Source organism: Furipterus horrens, unplaced genomic scaffold, assembly GCF_987537825.1.
Source record: "Furipterus horrens unplaced genomic scaffold, mFurHor1.1.pri manual_scaffold_3, whole genome shotgun sequence".
NCBI lineage: Eukaryota > Metazoa > Chordata > Mammalia > Chiroptera > Furipteridae > Furipterus > Furipterus horrens.
This window is the reverse complement of record NW_028327173.1, coordinates 168884569-168908513: the sequence shown is the minus strand read 5'-3', so window position 1 is coordinate 168908513 and position 23945 is coordinate 168884569. Positions and strand designations below refer to the sequence as shown.

Here is a 23945-nt window from a genome sequence, read left to right as displayed (position 1 = left end):
CAAGTGGTAAATGAGGGCAGTAAAAGTATAACGAGATTTTAGCAAATTACTTAAGTCTCCAATGCAAGTCATAGTAGATACCCATTAGGTAGGGCTGTGAGGGAGAACTGAGGTACAGTGAAAGCCCCTGACGCATGATGCTGCATATGTGGTAGGTGCTCGAAGGTTACTGTTCCATCCCTCTTCTCCTACAGTCTCAAATATGGTTGTGGTATATAAATTTTAAATTAAATCTTATTGTTAAAATTACTTAGGCTGTTACCATTAGTAATTCAGAATGATAGACGTCATACATAGTTTATATATGCCAACCAAAAAAAAATCAAGCCTAAAAAGACAACTTATATTTAAACATAGCAAGTATAAACTCCCCATTGAGAAAAATAAACATTGTAGAAGCATGATTTAGGAAAACAAACACCATTCAGAAATTCCTGCACAAGTTCAACAGCGGATTTTGCTTCCAAAGGCGCAGGCCATTCAGTTACACCAGTCCTCAAACCATCAGCCAAAACCTATGGGAGATTTAAAAAACCCAAAAGCTTGTTAGCAGAAAGCAATTCAATCAGTAGGATATATTTAATAATATTAGTATTTCTTGAGTGTTTAATCACATGCCAGGAACTGTTCTAAGTGTTTCAGATCTAGTGTGTTATTTAGTGTCTGCTATGACGAAGTAACCACTTGAGCTAAACCCGACCCTGTAGTATGTTATTTAATCCTCACAAAAACTCTATGAGGCAGATATTACTATTTACCTTCATGTTATTAGAGCTAAAGAGAGCCTAAGGTAACTTGCTTAAGGACAAAAAATTAATAACTGACAGCACCAGGATGTACATCTACAGATGGTATTCTAAATGACAACAAACAACTATCAACAATTGAATCTAAAATATAAAAACAAAAACAAACTAAGCAAACAACCAGAATAGGAACAGAATCATAGGTATGGAAATCATTTGGAGGGTATCAGCTGGGAAGTGGAAGAGGAAGAAGGGGAAATGGTGCAGGGATTAAGAAGCATAATTGATAGGTACAAAATAGACAGCAGGAAGTTAAGAATAATATAGGAAAGGGTGAAGCCAAAGAACCTATATGCATGACCTGCGGACATGAACTAAGGGGGACGGGATTGCTGGAGGGAAGGGAGTTAGTGGATGAAAGGGAGCAAAGGGAAAAGAAGTTGGGACAACTGTAACAGCACAATCAATAAAACTCACTTTAAAAAAAAGATGGTATTCTAAACTATGATGCCATGTGCATAGATGCTACAGAATTCAAGACTGATGAGCCTGGCCTGAAGATGCTTGTAATTTTGGTTAAGAAGGACCAATAATACAGATGAAATAACTGGGAACAACAAATGTAAAATGAACTGGAAGTTTACATAAAAATAATATAAATGTACATGTCCATACATACAATATTTAAACTGAAATACTATGGAAAGGAGGTCAAAATATGCTGGCATAACCAGGGGAACAATGTGAAACCTCAGCTCAACCCCAGATGTGAGAACCATCAGCTACAGAGCAGGGAAGGAGCACGGAACGAGATAAAGGGAGTGGGATGATTGCAACACAGGTGGAGAAAACACCTAAGGAACACTAGAAGATTACCAAGAAAAGGGGTTACACAGGAACAGTGACCTGAAAACTTAAAAAAATATTTTTTTATTTCATGTGGAAGACAACAGCCCTGTTATATAATGTCAAGAAAATGACATGATCAAGTAGTTAAGATCCTCCATCAGAAATGCCCAGGATGGAGTCAAAGGAAAAGAGAGGTATAATATTTCTCAACAAAAGTGATCCCATCCTCTACTTCCAAAGGGCATTTGGAAAAATATGCAGATTATTTTTGGTGTCATGGTATCTGGGGGTACAGGAGCATTCTAAGCATTTAATTTGATAGAGGCCAAAGATGCTAAACATTTTGCAATGTGTGCAAAGGACCCAAACCACCAAGCATGGTGTTGCCCAAACACCAAAAGTATCCCTGTTGAGAAACAGTAAGTGATCATCAGAGTGGCCCAGGAGGAAGGTGATAAGAGGTTTTAACTAAGATGGGCACAGTGAGTGAAACTTCAAAGGAAGAATAGTATATTCCAGGAAGAGAGAGGGGAAGAGATATAGAGGTATAAAACTGTATGTGGAATAAAAGAAAAACATTGTACCCTTTTATAAAAATACAGAAGACTGGACTTGAAGAGACTATGTCCCTATGTATATCTAAGATTCTGTGAATTTATGAGAGATAATAACAAAGCGTGGACTTCCAAGTCAGATGGACAGACATGTATCTGAATGAGTTTTGAACCAGCTCTTTCACTTACCAGTTGCTGATGCCTCAGGCAAAATAACGAAACCATCTAGCACCACGTGTTTGGCACACAGTACAGTGGCAGTTTCCAGCTGCAGTAGTAAGTGGTGGTGGCATAATTGGTTCTTACTGAAGTAAAATACAGTTGACGCAATAACAACATGGGTTTGAACTTAATATGCAGATTTTTTTCCCATAAATACAGCAAATGTATATTCTTTTCCTTATAATTTTCTAAAAATTTCCTTTTCTCTAGCTTACTTATTGTGAGACTATAGTATAATATATATAATATATAAAATGTGTTAAGCAACAATTTATGTTATAGGTAAGGCTTCCAGTCAACAGAAGACTATTAGTAGTTAAATTTTAGGGAAGTAAAAAGTTATGTATGAACTGCCAACCATGCTGGGGGTGGAAGAGTGTGTGCCCCTGAGCCCAAGTTGCTCAAGGGTCCATATATAAGGGAAATTGAAGGAATGGTGGGACCATACAGGGGTTCCTAGTCTGGAGATCCAGTCTGGAGAAGATTTCATGTTTCAATTTGGACATACTGAGTTTGAGGCAATAGCCCTCTACTCAAGCTGGAAATAATTTGGTGGGAGTAGGGAAGACGGGAACTATCAGCTTAAAGAAGGGATCTGGAGTTCCCTCACAAAGGCATTAGTCGAATCACTGAATGTACGAGTCTCACCCGGGTGGAGAGAGAAGGGCAGAGACATGAGGGTAGAAATATGATGCAGTCCACACTAACGGTCCTGGAAGAGGAGCTTTCAAGAAGAAAAGTGAGAAAGGTAGAAAAAGTAGCAAGTTTTGCACAAACAGGGAAATAATAATAGGAAGGAAAACTATTTCGAATGCTTGGTACTACACTAGATGCTGAAGGCACAACAAGGTACCTGGCACTGAAGTCTAGTAAGGAAGACAGATAAGTAAACAAATTATTGTGACTGACACACACTCTGACAAGAGGTGTTGGGAGTTCTATAGCAGCACAAAGCAAGGCACCACAGGCCATTCTAGGGGACAATGAGATCATCCTAAGCAAAAGATGCCATAGAGAGCTCACCCAGAAAGAGGTGGGAGAAGGGCACACCCAGTTGGATCAAGATACACACACCAGAAAGCGACAAAATGTGATAGGATTGGAGCTACTACAAGCAGGGAGCTCAATATGGCAAGGGTTGGGGGTAGTGTTCAGTGGGAGTGGAAGTAGGATGTTAGATTAAGCTAAAGAAATAAGCAGGCACCAACAAGAACATGAAAGGATACTGAAAGTCATTAGCCAACAGGGCAATGCCACATAACAAGATACCACTTCCTCCCCACTAAGATGATTATAAACAAAAACAAAAGTAGATAATATCGAGTGTTGGCAAGGATATGGAGAAATCGAGCCCTTATGCTCTCCTAGAAGGAATGTAAGTGGTGCAGCCACTTAGGAAAACAGTTACAGGTTGGCAGTTCCCCAGAAGGTTAGTTACCATATGACATAGGAACTCCACCCAAGACACGCGAAAAGATGTCACACAAAAACATATACATGACTGTTCATGGCAACATTACTCAGCAAAAAGTAGAAACAAATGAGATGTTCATCAGCTGATAAATGAATAAACAAAATGTGATATATCTATACAGTGGAAGCTATTCAACAATAAAAAGGAACAAAGTACTCCAGAAACCACATTAATAGTTGCCAGGGGTTCATGGGGGTGAGAGGTAACTGCTAATGGGTATGGGATTTCTTTTGGAGGTGATGAAAATGGTCTAAAATTAAAGATGGTCATAGTTATACATCTCTGTAAATATATTAAAACCATTGACCAAGTGAATTTTAGGGGATGTAACTTGTATCTCAATAAAGCGGTTTTTTTTAAAGGAAGAAGTAGGACAGAGATTAGCTATAACTGACTTTGTATGCCAGGAAGACCTTGGAATTTCTACTGCATTAAAATGAGGCATCTCCTGGAGATTCAATTTATAGAGTAGAGCTAAAATGACTGAAACATAAAATTCTTGAAACACATACTCATTAATCTTTAATATCAATCAAAACCCAAGTTATTGCCCTGGCCCGGTGGCTCAGTTGGTTGGAGCACTGTCCTGTACACTAAAGGCTGTGGGTTTAATCCCTGGTTGGGGCACATACGGGAGGAAGTCTATCGATGTTTCTCTCTCACATTGATGTTTCTCTTTCTTTCTCTCTCTCTAAAAATCAATAAACATATCTTGGGTAAAGATTAAAAAAAATATATATATATATATATATATATATAAATAATCTCAAGTTATTTACAAGCAGATTATATATGCATTTGAATTAAACTAGCAGCTAACCCACCTGGGAAGAGGGGATTCCATCATTTAAATAAAAGCAAACACTAGTAAAAAATGCAGAACTGTAGCTATTAATTATCTAACTAATGCAACCTTTAAATGTAAGGACAACTACCACATTAGCAAAATTAAACTGCCCAAATTGCCAAGAGTATCTAATTTATACATACCATTTGGAACAAATTTTGGAGAATGCAAAACTAAATAACAATGATATTAGCAAACATTTTTATGAAAACATGAAATTTAATGCAAGTTACAAATTCCAGAAGGATACTCACAAGGAGAAATTTCAGTTCTCTGTGAAGATGACTCAAAGGACTTCTGGGATCTCCTGATTCCACTTTAATATTCTAAAAAGTTCCCAAAGGCAGTTTTCACTGGTAATATCTTCTCAGAACAAGGGTCATAGTTACTTGCATTTCAAACTACCCACACATTAAAAAATATATTTCATAAAGCATTAATGAATTGAAAAAGTAGGGAAAACTTCATTTAGAACATCTCACTCAGAGATACCACAGATCCTGCGCATCCCAATCTGGAGACTTAAATTTAGGACATCACATCCCGTTTCTATACCACAATTGTACCTGCATGAACAGCTGCTCTCCTTACATGCACTCCTGCTCTCTCCCACTGAATTTCCAAAGGACAAATATGAGAAATATAAATATAGCTCAAGACTCAATGATAAACTTAGCATTATCACATGCCAAAAATAAAACCTCCCTAATAATTATGTTCATTAGATTTCTTCTAACTAAACCAACAATGTACTGTCCTACCTGGAGATATTATTTATAAAAGAGGGAAGTGAAAAAGAAAAGAATTAAATTCTGTTGTATGTAAATGCCTACTGAAGGAAAAGAAAGCATTAAGAATATGATTCTCCATAACCTCACCATTCTGCGGGAATCACTATTAACACTATTCAGGCTGCTGTGTACACATTTTTTAAAAACATAGTTGAGATTCTACTATACATCCAATTTTGTACTTTCAGCTTTTGCTTAATAATAAGCATTTCCTATTATTATTAAAGACACTTTAAATAATGACTCTAAAGAATGTATAATATTTCATCATAGAGATCCATTTTAGTTATTTCTCTACTGAACATTCATGTTTTGTTTTTAATATTTTGGAAACACAGCTATATCACTGTGAATAGCTTTATATATATATTTTTTGTTAGCAATTGTGATTAACTTACTAAGGCAGATTTCTAGAAATGTTACAGTGTGAAAAGGCTTAACAGTGTAATAATTCTTGATGTATTGCCAACACAGGCACTCTTTTAAGACTAGCAGAGATGATGTACAGCATAGGGAACACAGTAAATAATATTGTTATAACTGTGTATGATGCCAGGTGGGTACTAGACTTACCAGGAAAATCACTTGGTAGGTTTTATAAATGTCTAACCACTATGCTGTACACCTGAACCTAATATAATATTGGATGTTGGCTGTAACTGAAAAACTGAAAAAAATAATAAAAAGAATACCAGAGATAAGTCATTTTGATAATTTCACTTGAGTCCCAATTCAAGGGATTTTATTAACCCTGGAAAATTCTTAAGTTATATAATAGCAGTGCTGTGGGCAACTGATAGATCAAATCTCCTGGTAAAACCTCCACTGGCTTCTCTGGATACTTCAGGGGCAAGCTGTCAGAGAAGGGCTAGGGCTGGGGCTGGGGCTGGAAACACGCAGTACCAGCAACAAGCAAGTTAAAAGTAAACCTACACTAAGTAAACAACAGAAAACAGGGCTCACGCCTACCAGAGTTGCAGCTGAAGAGAGTGGAGGGATTTGAAGAATCTCATCCACAGGACTCCAGGAAATATCCAAAGTGATCGTAGTTTGTGATGCAGGGACTGTATCATCCAAGGCAGCGGACTTCAGAAGCTCATACTGGGCAAAGCCCCTGGCTGTAACCTGGAAAGGTACACCTAGCACATCAGCAGCTATGCTTTCAACATGACCAAAGGACCATTTCAAAACTACTTTGATTCTTTTCCCAAAAGAAGTGCCATACTTTCATTCCAAATGGAAATATAAGACAACTATTTTTAATTACAAAGATTAGCTAAAAGACAAGAAGACATATTTTAATTTTAGTCATAAGCTTATATGAAAATAAATACAAATATTTTGATAGTACAGAAAAATATGTAGTCATATTAGAGTAAAAAAACCTTTAAACTATAAGGTAGGTCAATAACAGTTTGAATAAAGTAATGAAAAGAGAAATACTTACAGTAGACAAGTGATGTCTTTTCTTATGTGAACTTTTTAACTCTTCAAGATTTATAGAATAATTTTTATCAGCTGGGACATGAAAGATATTTAAAGGTACAATTCAAAATTACATCTTAGCACTAGAAAATTCCAATTCTGAGGGTACCACAATGAACACTGATAATAGTTGAAATTAAATCTTAAATCACAGATGAAAGAAATGTTTATAAAAGAATAAAAGTAAAACAAAGGTCAATATACCACCAAAAATATAACTGTATGCCTACTATGAGATTAGAATTACACTGTCATTATATTCAATTTTTTATCCTCTAATGAAAATTTCCAAAAATACACCCATACAAATCAAATGAAACCCAAACAAAACAGCCATAAATTCCTGTCCAGACTTTTGGAGATTTGTTTCCGATGTTTCTGGAATATGGTCTACACGCTGCACGTTATGCCCTAGAGTAGATTCATGGTGGCAAACAAAAGCTCCATTGTGTGCATTTCCCTCTTAATGATATCAACTTTCAGGAAAATCCACAAAACAATAACTATCAAATAAATAAATAAACACACACACACCCATAAAAGTACTAAGAGTGAGCTCTCACCTTTACAACTGACCACGTATAAGACAATTCCTGTAATGCTGTTATTTGCTGTGATAAGCTCAGCTCCTAGCCAACAGGTCCCTTCAGGATCTGAACTGTCACACCTTACCCAAAGGGGAGGAAGGGCAGTAACTGGCCGATGAATCTTCAAATGGGTCATATTAGGATTGTGAGCCATGGTGTAAAGTCCAATTAACTGCCTTGAAAACAAGAGTAGAGACTGCCAATCAGTAAGGAATTTTCTTTTCCAAAGATACCATGAAGGGTCTCTCAGAAACAAAAATCTGAAAATTAAGTAGCAAAGTGCACATAAATATTATACCCAATGAAGAAATGAGACAGAGGAACACAAGGCAGATCTAGATTCATATACCAGAAAGTGACAGAGTGACAGGTTTGAAGCTACAGGCAGGGAGTTCAATGTAGTAAGGGTGGCAGTAGGGTGTGAGATTAAGCTAAGGAAAGAAGCAGAATATGTCACTGTATCTCAGTAACACCAGGGGAAAAAGAAAGTAGGAGCCAATAAGCACATGGAAAGATGCTCCAAGTTATTAGTCAGCGGGACACTTTAAGGAAATTAAAGTAAATTAAATAAGAGTACTGTAACAATGTTAAATATCCAGATTTTGATCACTGGTTTATGGTTATATAAGAGAATATACTTGTTCTTAGGAAATACATAGTGAAGCATTTATGTGTAAAGAAGTACAGTACCTCCAACATACTAAAAAAATTGTATATGTGAGATGTACATATTAGAAACTTCCGGCCAAGATGGAGGTCTAGACAGAAACGCTGTGTCTCCCTCCACAACTAAGAAGGAACACAACTACCTCAAAACTAGAGAAGACCATAAGTTTCAGAAAATCGAGCTACATGGAAGTCCAACAAAGATATAAAGAAGAAATACTCATCCAGACAGGTAGGAGGGGTGGAGAGGATGTGGTGTGGTGGCAGCGGCAGGCCAGTGGAAAGTGCAGTCACATGTTTTATAAAATAGGAAGGGACACCTGGGAGTGCTCCCAGCCCCAGACCAGACCAGACCACGCAGCTCATGGTCCCAGCACTAGGGAAAATAAAGCCTCATTGCTTCTGATTGGGAAAGCCAGTGGGAGCTGGGGAAGAAGAAGAAACTGACGGTCTCTCAGCAGAGTCCGCTTGTTTAAAAGACCTCCACAGTACTAGAACGTCTGCAGACCCACCACTCTGGAAGTGACGGCCAGGGCAACAGCTAGAGAGCACCAGTCCCATATGGAAAGTGTAACAGTTCTACCTAAGACACAGAGGCAAACAAACACAGGAGCCTGTCAAAACGAGGAAACAGAGAAGTATGGCCCAAAAGAGGGAACGGATCAAGGTTCCAGAGGGAGAACTAAGCAACGAGGAGATAGCCAACCTAACAGATGTACAGTTCAAAACACTGGTGAAAAAGATGCTCACAGGCTTGATATCGTTCAGTATCGCAAATGCATAATGGAAGAAGTGAAGGTTATGCTAAATGAAATGAAGGAAAATCCACACAAAACCAATGGTGAAGAGAAGGAAACCAGGGTTCAAATCAATGATTTGGAACATAAGGAAGAAAAAAACAGTCAACCAGAACAGAATGAGGAAACAAGAATTGAAAAAATTGAGGAGAGGCTTAGGAACCTCTGGGACAACTTTAAACATACCAGCATCTGAATCATAGGGGTGCCATAAGGAAAAGAGGAAGAGCTAGAAATTGAAAGCTTATGTGAAAAAATAATGAAGGAAAACTTCCCAAATTTGGCAAAGAAAATAGACATACAAGTCCAGGAAGCACAGAGAGTCCTAAACAAGCTAGACCCAAAGAGAAACACACTAAGACACATCATTATTAAAATGCCAAAGGTTCAAGATAGAGAGAATCTTAAAAGCAGCAAGAGAAAAGCAGTTACCTACAAAGGGGTGCCTATAAGACTATCAGCTGATTTCTCAAAAGAAACTTTCCAGGCAAAAAGGAACTGGCAAGAAGTATTCAAAGTGATGAAAAGCAAGGACCTACAACTAAGATTACTCTATCCAGCGAAGCTATCATTTAGAATGGAAGGGCAGATGAAGTGCTTCCCAGACAAGGTAAAGCTAAAGGAGTTCATCATCACAAAGTCCTTATTATATGAAATGTTAAAGGGACTTTTTAAAAAAAAGATCAAAACTATGAACATTAAAATGACAACAAACTCACAATTATCAACAATTAAATCTAAAAAATAAAAACAAAATCCAACTAAGCAAACCAGAACAGGAACGGAATCAAAGGTATGGAGATCAACTGGAGAGCTATGAGCTGATAGGGAAAAGAGGGAGAAATGGGGAAATGGTGCAGGGATTAAGAAGCATAATTGGTTGGTACAAAACAGACAGTGGGAAGTGAAGAATAATATAGGAAAGGGTGAAGCCAAAGAACTTATATGTACGACCCAAGGACATGAACTAAGGTGGGTGGGATTGTTGGAGGGAAGGGGGTACTGGGCAGAGGGGAGCAAAGGGAAAAAAAAATTGGGACTACTGTAACAATAATCAATAAATATACTTTAAAAAAATGTTTAAAAAGACATGTATATATTATATAAATGGAGTGGCTGAGAAGGAGGAGGAAAAAAAGAAGGAATAAGAGAGACAATGAAAAGGCAGATACAGTGAAATGTAAACAATTGGTAAAACGGGGTAAAGGACATACAGAAGTTCCCATATTATTCTTGTAACTGTATGTAAATTTGAAAGTATATCAAAATTAAGTTACTGAAAATGTGGCTTAATTTTTTTAAAAGAGATGAAAACTGAATTTATTACCAACAGATGTTCAGGAAAGGAATTTCTAAGGGACTGAACTTCAAAAGGGAAATACAATAATCCCAGAAGGAAGATCTGAAATCCAAGAAGAAAAGGGGAGCAAAGAAATGATAAGCATATGGGTAAATCCCAACAAACACTGGCTGAAGAAAACAATAAAAATAAATAATGTTTAAGCTGTGGGAGAGAAAAGAAAAAAGGCCAAATGTGACTTAAAATCAAGAAGCCATGAAAGAAGATGCTGATTAATTTAACTACGTAAAAACGTTAAGACCTTCTACAGAGCAAAACAAAAACCACAAAGGAAGGTCACTTTGCGAATATTGTTATTACAATCGTTATTCTCTAGATGTTATTATTTTTATGACTATATCCTCCAGGACTCCTTGATGGTAAAGACGTTTTGGTTTTGGAGGTGGGGGAGACCAGGCAGAGAGAACTGTCTATGGCTGCACAGGGAGGAGACAGGAAGTGAAGCTGGTCAGGCAGGGAGACAACAGGGTTTCTAACATGGTAGGATCATTCCTCATTGGGCTCGAGAATCCCACGTGTGGCAGGACGTCTACAATCCATGGCCCAGGCCAACAGTTCCCTTCAGTCATTATGATGCCCAAAAAGTACCCCTGAAATTTCCAAATGCCCTCTGGGCATGGTACTGCTGGTGGAAGACCACTGAATAAGGAAGGCTCCTATGTGTCACTCAAAAAGAATCTGGATATTATTATGAGGCAATGAGAACTGCTGAGGTATTTACAAGCAGGGAAGAAACTTGATCAGATGTCCTTGGCAACACTGAGGAAGAAAGATTGGAGGGGAACCAAATTAGACACAAGGAAAACATTTAAGAAGCAACAACAAACAGTATAGGAGACTGGAGAAAGGGAAGATCACCACAGCCTTCTTAGTCATGTTTGTGATGGTCAATGGGATATTTGGTAGAGAGCTGGGTATACATATCTAGGGGGAGGAGGAAGGAAGAAGGGAGGGATCTGTGCTAGATACATCTTTTCCTCCAATGTTCATAAGAATGCTTCAATTTAAATTTCTACCCTTCACTTCTATTCCTACCCTGATACTAAGAAAAAAACTTACCTTGCCCTCCCAACTGGCAAAGCAAGTGGTCCAACATTCTCACCAGTAGAGAAATCAGAAATAGCAGTTTCTTCAGATTGCAGCTCCTCAACTTGACTTGTTTCTCCCTTTTCTAAAGGCTTTAAAAAATGTTTTAAAATTATTTAACCAGGTCAAAGAGCACATAACAGTCAACTTTTCATTATGCTAGGACATAATGCGTTGAATTCTAAAACTTTAAGCACAAATGATTTGGCTCTGGCAAAAATCATAGCTACAAACCAGTTTGATACCAACACATCTTGCCATCAGAAGTATTCCTATCAAAAGATACTGCTCTAAGTTGCTACTGATAAAGGAACCATCTGATGCCATTAGAAAAAAGTACTCCAACATGTACATAATGATGAGCTAAAGACAAAATACCAAGGGAAACCCATGGTAAAAGTCCTAATTTTGTCGGACTCTCCACTCCCAAAATGCAAAGATTCCTTAAAGCTATTCCTCTTAGGATTATTAACTCTCATTTGTGTTACAGGGTTCTGATATCTATGTGTTTAACTAGTAAACTAGCTCAGTCTTGCCAATAATAACAATAATTATGCATTAACATTTCCTAAGCATTACTAGGTATCAGCTACTGTTCTACGTTTTCTTTTATTCTTCATAAAAACCCTGATATAGATACTATTACTGTCTTAGAGATGAGAAAACTCAGGTAATGAATCACTAAATAACTTGTCTAAGATAATAACAGAGCTGCTGAGAGCAAAACCAACTTTTGAATTTAGGCAGTCTCTTCTGGCAGTAAATCCTCTGCCAATTTAATAGCTATCAGACCTAGATGCTTGCTCAACTTTGAATTTCTTTTGCTATACTCCAAATTTCATTCCCTTCCAGGCCTGGCTTTCCAAAAGTTCCTAGAACTAGAGGTATCCAAGAGATATCATTTTTTCCTGTTATACTTTCCAATAGTCATGTATCTAACACTCATTCATCAGGTCCTACTGATCTTTTCAGAAACAAAGGCCATTTTAACTGTTTCCCATCCAAAAATGCTGGGGCCTCACTGAATTCCAGGTAACTCCTAACTTCAAGCTGCATTCTCCCTAGTATTCTAGCCCAGACTTCCACAAATGCTCTCTGCTCATCTTTACCTTTTCCAAGATAATTTATCTTTATCTGACCATCTTCATTTTTTTTCAGCTTTTACTCTATATACATTTCCCTTTCTCCACATAACACAAGTCTAAATTCAACCACACAATTCACTTATAATTATTTTCAAAGCATTTGTCCACCAGATAAGCACTAATAACACCAATTCATTAACATGAAAGTCAAAGTAGTTCTCCTCCTCAGAAAGTTTTCATGAGTATTTAAAAAGAAGAGCTTGACGCTGTGCCCCCCTCCACAACTAAGAAGGAATACAACTACCTCAAAACTAGAAACAACCAGAAGTTCCAGAAAATCAAACTACATGGAAGTCCAGCAAACAAAGATATAAAGAAGAAATACTCATCCAGACAGGTAGGAGGGGCGGAGCCGGGTTGGAGAGGACGCGGTGTGGAGGCAGAAGCGGTGGATGGGCTGGCAGAAAGTGCAGTCACATGTTTTAAAAAGTCAGGAGGGCCACCTGTAGAGCATTCCCAGCTCCTCACCAGACCTCACAGCTCACAGTGCCAGCACTGGGGAAGGTCAAGCCTCACTGCTTCTGACTGTGCAGACCAGTGGGGGTTGGGGTGGAGGCAGAGACTGTCGGTCTCAGCGGAGGCCGCTTGTTTAAAGGGCCCCAATGGTCCTGGAATGTCCGCAGACCCACCAACTCTGGGAACGACGCCAGGGCAGCAGCTAGAGGGACACCAGTCCAGTGCAGAAGTGGAAAAAGTGCCTGGAAAAGGGGCGAGTGCTGGGCAGGCAGCATTGTTCCCTCTCAGACCCCTCCCCCACATACAGCACCACAACTTGGTGAAACAGGTCACCCTATACTAAAGAATCCCTAAGGCTCCACCCCTTACAACGTAATAGGAGTGACAGCTCTACCTGGAACGTGGAGATAAACACAGGAGCCTGTCAGAATGAGGAGACAGAGAAGTATGGCCCAAAAAGGGGAATGGATCAGGGTTCCAGTGGGAGAATTAAGCGACGAGGAGATAGCCAACCTAACAGAGGAAGAGATAGACAACCTAACAGACGAAGAATTGAACACACTGGTGATAAAGATGCTCACAGGCTTGACAGATATGCTTGAGTATAGCAAACACATAAAAGAAGAACTGAAGGCTATGCTAAATGAAACGAAGGAAAATCCACACAAAACAAATGGTGAAGGGAAGAAAACCGGGGTTCAAATCAATGATTTGGAACATAAGGAAGAAAAATACAGTCAACCAGTACAGAATGAGGAAGCAAGAATTGAAAAAAATGAGGAAAACTTCCCAAGTTTTGCAAAGGAGATGGACATACAGGTCCAGGAAGTATGGAGGATCCCGGGCGAGCTGTACCTAGAGGGGACCACACCAGGATGCATCATGATTGAGATGCCAAAGGTGAAAGATAAAGAGAGAGCCCTGGGGGCAGCAAGAGAGAGTGGAGAGTTGCCTATAGGACTATCAGCTGATTTCTCAAGAGGACCCTTTGCAGGCAGGAAGGGACTGGCAAGCAGTATTCAATGTGATGAAAGGCAACCTGCAAACAGGATTACTCTATCCAGCAAGGCTATCATTTGAAATGGAAGGACAGATGAAGTGCTTCTCAGACCAGGTGCAGCTAAAGGAGCTCATCATCACCAAGCCATTATTATATGAAATGTTAAAGGGACTTAATTAAGAAAAAGAAGATCAAAACTATGAACACTAAAATGACAACAAACTCACAACTATCAACAATTGAATCTAAAAAGTAAAAACAAAATCCAATTAAGCAAACCAGAATAGGAGCAGAATCATAGGTATGGGAATCATTTGGAGGGTTATCAGCTGGGAGGGGGATGGGGGAGAAATGGGGATATGGTGCAGGGATTAAGAAGCATAATTGGTTGGTACAAAATAGACAGGGGATGTTAAGAATAATACAGGAAAGGGTGAAGCCAAAGAACTTATATGCACAACCCATGGACATGAACTAAGGAGGGTGGGACTGCTGGAGGTAAGAGGGGTGCTGGGCAGAGGGGAGCAAAGGGGAAAAAATCGGGACTACTGTAACAACATAATCAATAAAATATACTTTTAAAAAATGAAATAAATAAAGAGCTTGTTCATTCACCATCATGCCTGAGTCCAGACAGCATGAGAGCCCTAAAAGACACAAAGGTGCTCCTTCTAAAGGAAGATCCACTTTCCCCTATCAGAACCTCTTCCTATCTACTTCAGGAAATGATGTAACCAAAGGAATGGTTGCCCCAAGCAGCCCTGTAATGTGGCAGCATTGTCAGCACTCAATAAAAACCACAGCTGTCAAAACAGTTCTCATAACTAAAACAGAAAGCTTTAAGGTTGCAATTATAAAGTGATACAAAATCAGAAATTCCCTCTTGTTACAGTTAAACAAGATTAAAGCAGAACTTCATGAATCAAAGCTACTTGTGCTGTGCTGTTCAATACAGTAGCCACTAGCCATGTACGGCTACTGAGCACTTGAAATGAGATATAAATGTAAAATACACACCAGATTTTAAAGACATAGTATGGAAAAAAGAAAACTTCAAACATCTTATTAATGATTTTTTATTAATTAGGTGTTGAAATTATAATTTCAGATATATTAGATTTAGTTAAAATAAAAATTAATAAACCTAATTTCAGACCCAGCAATCGCACATCTGAGTATTTACTGTAAAGTTATGTACACACAAAAATCTGAACAAAAATTGTTATAGTAGCTCTTTTCAGTATCACTGAAGACTGAAAATAACCCAATTGTCCTCCAAAGGGTGAATGGGTATATGAACTATGGTATATCCATACCATGAGACATCATTCCACAATTTTAAAAAACAAACCACTGATATACACACACAACTTAGAAGAATCTCAAAGGCATTATACTGAGTGAAAGCCAGACTCAAAAGGTTATACACTGTATGATTCCATTCATGACATTTTTTTTATATGCCTGCTTTGAGAAGGCTTTTTAAAAAAAATATTTAAACCTATTTTTAGAGAGAGGGGAAGGGAGGGAGAGAAACATCAATGTGTGAGAGATACATTGATAGGTTGCCTCTCGCAGGCCCCCAACTGGGGAGCTAGCCTGCAACTTAGGCATGTGCTACAACTGGGAATCAAACCGGCAACCTTTTGGTTTGCAGATGGGCACTCAATCCACTGAGCCACACAAGCTAGGGTCATTCATAACATTCTTAAAAGTAAATATTACTGTATGATAATATCACTTTTTTTTTAATGAGGCAACCAGAAAATTTTAAATTACATATTGGTTCATATTATATTTCTATTGAAATCACTGTACTTACTCCTAAAAGAATTAGAATTCACTTTTTAAAATATGCTGATAAAAAATGAATACACTTGAGATTATTCCCACAAAGCCAAATTAAGAATAAAACAACCACAAAGCCCAACTACTACTTACCACTCTTTCCAAGATGAATACTACATCATTTTCATTTAGAATATTTTTCAAAGGATTTGGTTGGCCTTTGCTGATCAACTGCACTTGGACATCAGCCTATTAAAAACAGATAATGTCAAGCAATGTTTTATGTGTTTAATATTTGTACAAATATTTAAATAAAGACCAGTTCTATGCAAGTAATTATTTTTTGCCCATATTGTTTTTCACGTTTAGAAAATGTAGCTCATATCTATATCTGCACATGCTTCAAGGCCCACCTAAAGTGCCCTTCCTTGTAAAGTCTTTTTTTTAAAATTAGGATCACACTGACAGCCTTTTCCTCTAATCATTTCTGTATCGCTATGTACCACAAAATTAACCCTTTACAAAATATTATCCTTTCTTCTGATTGGAATATGGAATTTAGAACTTTATCAGTTTATAGGAAATGCATATTCTTTCATTGCAATTACAATACATGTTTATTGTAGGAAAGTTTGAAAACAGAGTGCTAAAAGAGATTTTTAAAAACTCACCTATAATTCTAGCCTTATTGATACCAGCCCTGGCTGGTTTGGCTCAGTGGATTGAGCGTCGGCCTGCGAGCTAAGTGTCGCTGGTTCGATCTTCCAGTCAGGGCACATCAGAGAAGGAAAACTCTGACTCCAAAAAAAAAAAAAAAAACCTCCGCTGCCTTGCGGCATACCTCTTCAGGGGAAAGGCTAAGGGAGTAAACCCCGACAGAAAATCCGGAGCCGGAGTCCCTAAGGCGGTTTGACGTTGTAGTCAACACCGGCAACTCCTGCGGCGCACCTGAAGCCAAGCTGTATTGACTCCGTCTTTCCCTTGGACCCTTCAGCTGCGAAGAGAGGGGGGGTCTGCTGCATGGGCAACAGCAGACCCTCCATATCACCCTGCCCAGGCTCTGTAGCTTCAGCTTCACTGGAGAGGACACTCCAGCGTCATCGCAAGATGTCGATTCAACACGGGAGGAGACAGATACCGTGTCACTCCCGAGTCGGACTGCACAGCCATTCTCGGCGGTGCAGATAGACTCTTAAGAAGCTACACCATCGTCTCTCGAGACGGACGGCTGCCAATACCGATACCGATACATATTTTGCCAGCACTTTTTCCAGGCATATGAATAAATCTATGTAAATAAAATTGTATATTATTTAGATATCTACACCTATCTAGATATCTAGATGATTTTACTTAATAAAAATAGGATATCCTTGCTCTGGCTGGGGTGGCTCAGTTGGTTGAAGCATAGTCCCATAACCGAAAAATTGTGGGTTAGATCCCTAGTTCTGGTGCATATAAACCCTGATCCGGGTGCATACGGGAGGCAACCAATCGATGTTTCTTTCTCTCCCTTCCTCTCTCTGTAAAAGCAATGAAAAATGTCCTTGGGTGAGGATTAAAAAAAGAAAAAAAAAGATATTCCATGAAATTCCATGTCATTAAATGGTCTTTGGCTATCTAGCACCATGGCTCTACCATCATATAACTATTTCCACATTGTCTGACATTTAGGTCATTTCAAGTTATTTGCTATAATAAACTATTGATAATCGTCATCTTGGATTACTTTATTAAGATGAATACATAATATCATATTGATATTGTCAAATTGCCTTTCAAATATACCATGCCCACACATTTGCATTCCCATCACTTATGTCAACACTCTATTTTAATTTTTACCATCTCATTACAAAAAATAGTATCCTGTTGTTTAAATTTTCATTTATTTGATTACTAATGAAGGTAAACAGTCTCTAATATGCTTATTATTGACAAGTATCTCTCATTATTTATATTTGTTTAATTCTTATTTTGGATATTGAAGCGTTTAGATCAAGTTCATAGAGCAAAGGATTATTAGAAAGCACCAAAAGCTAGGAAGTGGCAAGGAAAGAACCTTCCCCAGAGCCTTCAGTGGGAACATGGCGCTGTTGACACCTTGATTTGACTCCTAGTCTCCAGAACTGTTAAGAAAATATATTTCTGATGTTTTAAGCAAATCAATTTGCAGTACTTTGTTACAGTAGCCCTAGGAAAATTAATATGTGTTAAGTGGCAAGAATTCATAGAGGGAGGGATTAACAGACTTACCTGGATATACTGAATTTCTGAGTTTGGCTAGTGAGAATTCAGATAGTAAAAGGTAATTACACTTTCTTCCTTTGATTACTTATTTGTGTCCTTCTATTATAGTTGTCTTTTTTCTTCTTGATTTTAAAGAGCTTTTTATATGGCTTTTTTTTTTTTTTCGTCTAGCATATATTATTCAGTCACTGAATGTATATAGAATGTTTAGTTTTTAATCATGTTTTATTGATGATGTTATTACAGTTGTCCCAATTTTCCAGCCCTATACCTCCCTCCACCCAGTACCCCCCACTCCCTCAGGCAATCCCCACACCATTGTTCATGTACATGGGTCATATGTATAAGTTCTTTGGCTACTCCATTTCCTATACTGTACTTTATGTCCCCATGGCTATTCTGTTACTATGAATTTATACTTTTTATTCCCCTCACCTCTTCACCCATCCTTCCACACCCCTCCTATCTGGCAACCATCAAAATGCTCTCTGTATCCATGATTCTGTCTCTGTTCTTTTTGTTTGCTTAGTTTGTTTTTTAGATTCAATTGTTGATAGATATGTATGTTTGCCATTTTATTATTCATAGTTTTGATCTTCTTTTTCTTAAATAAATTCCTTTAACATTTCATATAATAATGGTTTGGTGATGATGAGCTTCTTTAGCTTTACCTTGTCTGGGAAGCTCTTTATCTGTGCTTTGATTCTAAATGATAGCTTTGCTGGGTAGAGCAATCTTGGCTGTAGGTCCCTGCTTTTCATGACTTTGAATATTTCTTGCCAATCTCTTCTAGCCTGCCAAATTTCTTTTGAGAAATCAGCTGACAGTCTTATGGGAACTCCCCTGTAGGTAACTTTTTCCTCTTGCTGTTTTCAAGATTCTCTCTTCATCTTTAACTTCTGGCATTTTAATTATGATGTGTCTTGGAGCGGGCCTCTTTACATCCATCTTGTTTGGAACTCTCTGTGCTTCTTGAACTTGCATGTCCATTTCCTTCACCAAATTAGGGAAGTTTTCTTTTATTATCTTTCCAAATAGGTTTCCAATTTCTTGCTCTTTCTCTTCCCCTTCTGGCACCTCTATGATGCAAATGTTGAAACACTTGAAGTTGTCCCAGAGACTGCTTACACTACCCTGGTTTTTTTGCTCTTTCTTTTTCTTCCTCCTTTTCTTCTTTCTCCTCCTCCTCCTTTTCTTACTCCTCCTCCTTCTTTTTCCTTTCTTCCTCTTCCTTCTTCTTTTCTTACCCCCCCCCTCTTCTGAACGGTTGTTTTTTGGTTCCTTATGTTTCAAATCATTCCTGGGTTCATCCACTCTACTGTTATTTCCCTGTAACTGTTCTATATTTCAATTAGTGTATCCTTCATTTCTGCCTGGATCTTTTTTATGCTGTTGAGGTTCTCACAAAGTTCCCTGAGCATCCTTATAACCAGTGTTTTGAACTCTGCATCTGATAAGATTGTTTATCTTCATTTTGTTTAGTTCTTTTTCTGGACTTTTGATGTGTTATCATTTAGGTCATGTTTCTCTGTCTCCTCATTTTGGCAGCCTCCCTGTATCTGTTTCTATGTATTAGGTAGAGCTGCTTTGACTCCATGTCTTGATAACGTGGCCTAATGTAGTAGGTGTCCTGTAGGGTCTAGTGGCACAGCCTCTCTTATCACCCAAGCTGGGCACTCAAGATGCACCCTTTGTGTGGGCTGGGTACACTCTCTTCCTGTAGTTGAGCTTTGGTTGCTGTTGGCAGATAAATGAGAGGGATTTACCCAGGCCAGTCAGCTGTAATGATTGGCTGTGACCACTGACTACCAACCTCCCTGCTCCGCGGAGTGTCAGCTATGCGAGGGCAGGGTGGTGGTGCTCCGATGTGGTCTGTAATTAACTGCTGGGTGCACTGGCCCTGGAGTTTTCCAGGTGGTGCAATCTAAGGTCAGCCACTATTTGTGTTCTGTCCAGGGCCATCCTCCCTGAACTATAAAGCAATCTGAAATGGCTCCTACTTGTGCTGGGCTTGTAGCTTCCCAGGAAAAACCAAGCTGTGAATCTAGGCTAACTGCTGCTAGTACCAGGCCTAGGGCCACTTAGCAAGAGGTACGGGGCCTGGGGGCTTATGGAGGCCAGCTGTTGCTTGTTGGATAGGATTTAGGGAGTTGTAAAGCATGGGCCAAGACCAGTCATTCATATGGAAAAGTCACAGTTAACAGTTTGGGTGGACTCATAAGTTGGGCAAGACAGAGTCTCAGGATCTTCATGACAAGGCAAAGACTGTTAGCCAGGTTGATGAAGTCTCAGATCTGGCACCTGCCTGTGACTCTGTTGGGGGGAGGGCTCTGAACAGGAACAATGGCCTCTGCCTGCCTTTCTGTCTGGGAGAAAGCTGTCCCCCACTTCTTGCTTTGATGTCAAACACTTCAGTTCTGTCCTGTATGTCATTAGTGCCTTTCAAGCTGCAACCCTAGTGCTGGAGCTCAGATGGAGTGAACCTGAATAAGTTCATGTGTGGATTCTTTAAGGGGAACTGCTTGAGACTTCAACAGTTTACTCCACTGACTCAATCCCACTGGTTTTTGCAGCTAGAAGTTATGGGGATTTATCTTCCTGGTACTGGAACCCTGGGCTGGGGGCCTGGTGTGGGGCTGGGACTCCTCACTCCCGAGATACCCCTCCTAAATTTTTATCCACCAAACGTGGATGTGGGACCAACTCATTTCATGTCTCCACCCCTCCTACTAGTCCAGATGGATGTGGTTTCTTTAATTCTGTAGTTGTCCTGACTTCCATTCAATCCAATTTAGGATGGTTCTGAGTGATGGTTGTTCTATATTTTAATTGTAATTTTGATGTGGTTGTGTGAGGAGGCAAGCTGTGTTTACCTATGCCGCCATCTTGGCCAGAATCATACGTTTTTTTATATATGGATATTAACCCTTATCATTTATGACTATTTCTCCCCAGCTTAGTTCTCCTTTAGTGTATAATTTACTTTAGTTTACTAATTATTTTATGAATTAAACTCTATGGGGAGTTTACCTATGGAATGGTTGGCATATATTAGATGCTTAATAAATCCATACATGTTTATAGCAGCTTTATTCATAACTATCAAAACCTAGAAACAATCCAAGTGACCATTGACTGGTAAATGGGTAACCAAACTATAGTGTATCCACACAATGGAAAACCTTTCAACAATATAAAGGAATAAACTATTAATATATACAACAACACTAATGTATCTCAAATGCATTATACACATTGATAGAAGCCAATCCCCAAAGACTACATACTATATGATTTTATTTACATGAAATTCTGGAAAAGGCAAAACAGAAGACAGAAAATAGAGACAGAAAACAGAACAGTGGTTGCCAGGGACTCAGGACAGGGGAAAGAGTTAACTATAAAGGGACATGAGGGAATTTTTAAAGGTGTTAGAAATGTCCCTTATCTTGATTATATGACTGAATGCATTTGTAAAAACTCACAGAACTACACTCTAAAATAGGTGAAAATTACTCTATGTAAATTGACTTCAATAAACCCTACTATTTAAAACTCACCACATTAGGATTGAGTTATGTTGAAAAACCAAATAAATGTTCCATACCTCATATATAAATGGGTCTTTACAGATTCCTTTCTTTTCTTCATCGAATTCCCTGCAATGCAGAAACACGTGTGAAAAATAGGGCTACAGTGTCGTTATTTCAACTCAGGAGTCAGTCATCATTTCATCTCTTTGTGACAACAGTGAGGAAAGCAAAATGGAAAGTATGCATGTCAGTCCCAGTCCCAAGTTGGGAAGAGAGGAAAAAAAGCAGAAAAAGAGTACTAGGTTAAGTACTCTTAATAGACTGCAGACCACAATTGGACACAACTGCTTCTAAGAGGTAGCAGGAAATTAGAGTACCTATCTCTACTCTTTTATTTTTTAAAACACATTACTAGCTACTACTAAAATGTAATTTGCCACATGACTTTTAGGAAGTAGAAATGACTGAATTTTGACCTGTCAATGAATCAGTGGGCCACCACAGATAAGTTATTTAAGGGTCCCAGGCCCTAGATTTCTGTGGCTAAAATGAAAGCATTTATCCTCCCTCTACATTTATGAGCTGTTCCTAAAAAATTAGTAAATTGGATAATGTTAAACAATTTTCTTTTAAAAATGTATGCAAAAATCTCTAGAACATCATTTAATAATTATCATTTCAGTCAAGAAAGTTTTAAAATAGTGATCCCAAAGCAAGTAAAATTATAAACCATTAACATACCAAAATGCACATTAGCTTGCTCTATACTCTGAAAGAGGAAAGAATCTTTAGAGACCTAAAGGAACACAAAGGAATTGTTTCAGGATACCATTTATCATTTGATCTACTCAATTACTTACTAAAATAAAAATAGAAGAGATAGGCTTGAGACTGATTCACTTTTGCCCTTTTGGACAAGACTGTGACTTATTCTTAGGGATGTTCGTCTTTAATGTACAACTCCGGGATGTCAGTCAATCATTCAATAATCATTTCTCAAGCATGTGTATATTTCTCAAGCCATAGAATGAAATATTATACAGCAGTTACTAAAAACAAAGAAAGAGACCTATAGGCTCTCATGCTGAAAAGCTATCCAAGTCACTGTTAATTTAAAAAGAAAGAAAAAGAAAAAGCATGCTAGTGTTCCTTCTGTAATGATCAAAAAATTGAAAAGAATGACCGCTTTTGTAAGCAGGAAACATGCAATAAACAATGAAAATTTATAGCATTTAGAAAATAAGGAGTTAGATTATACCCGTGGTTCTCAAAGTGTGGTGTCAAGACAGCAACATCTGCTTCACCTGTAATTTGTTAGAAAGGCAAATTGGCCCCACCCAGACCCACTAAATCAGAAACCCTGGAGATGGAGCCCAGCATTCTGTGTTTTGACAACCGTCCAGGTGATTCTGATGCACACTCAAACTTGAGAACTACTGCATTCAATTTTTACTTGGATGCAGGACTGGACAGAATCTCTTTTGGTACTAGTACGTCACTATGAAAATAAAATGCAATCTTAGAGCACAATGAAGTAAAGATGCTTTAAAAAGCCAACACACCATCACGGCATCATTACAACTGCAGCTCGTAGGATAACTATCTTGAATAGGCTATAGTAATACGTTTCACACCAGCAAAGCTTTAAACAGGTGAAGGATGCCAACATCTAGTTTTCATATACTGGGAGGTGCCTCTGTCAGTCCAAGTTGTGTGCATTTTCGGAATAAAGTGTCTCTTGGAGAACTTGTCACTTCCCACCACGATCGATAAGATACAGATATCTTCTCCTAAACTAGACTACAACGAAACCTTCACAGTGCCAACCCCACACTGGAGCAGATAACTGGTCTCTCCCCAACTCCCGGACCCGGAAATTTGACTTAGTCTGTAACGTTCGCGCCACAGAGAACTGACAAGGCGCCAATCTCCGAGGCTTTGGCAGGAGGCTTGGGGGTAAATCGAGATACCCCAAGGGAGTAATGCTGTCCTCGCAACCTAGCCAACAATAGGGGCTCCAACTCACTGCAAGAGACGAGTGTAAAACTCCTCAGCAGCTCGGTTCATTTGCGACCACATCCCGCCTCAGTCGGACAGCAGGTCCAATACCGCCAAACTAAACTGCGCGCCGGATGCAGACGTACAGAGTCATGACCCCACCCCCGCCGGGACTACTTCTACTGCCCCACAACAGTTCCCGTTTGTTCATAAGTTAAACTTGTTTTACAGCACACAGCGATTTGCTCTATTCCAATAATTTTTCTTTTCCGTAAGAAAAAGTTATAATACATTACAATAATCGAAAGGAA

The 23945-nt window shown here is 38.7% G+C and overlaps 1 protein-coding gene across 2 annotated transcripts in view; it reads right to left on the bottom strand.

Moving 5' to 3' along the window:
- The window catches only part of ZWILCH (zwilch kinetochore protein), a 38941-nt gene extending 15001 nt beyond the window's left edge, over positions 1–23940 (bottom strand). Inside the window, exons 1-9 of one of the 2 annotated variants that reach the window (XM_090270806.1) lie at positions 23663–23940; positions 21711–21762; positions 16007–16102; positions 11438–11556; positions 7532–7731; positions 6931–7001; positions 6453–6608; positions 4947–5018; positions 422–515 (exon numbers count right to left, since the gene is read on the bottom strand). In XM_090270806.1, coding sequence (XP_090126932.1) covers positions 422–515; positions 4947–5018; positions 6453–6608; positions 6931–7001; positions 7532–7731; positions 11438–11556; positions 16007–16102; positions 21711–21762; positions 23663–23715 — 913 coding nt within the window. In that variant the 5' untranslated portion in view covers positions 23716–23940. Of the gene's footprint in view, positions 1–421; positions 516–4946; positions 5019–6452; positions 6609–6930; positions 7002–7531; positions 7732–11437; positions 11557–16006; positions 16103–21710; positions 21763–23662 lie in introns of those variants that run through there. The other variant, XM_090270807.1, reaches the window with a different exon arrangement.
- Between the last annotated feature and the right edge of the window lie 5 nt (positions 23941–23945).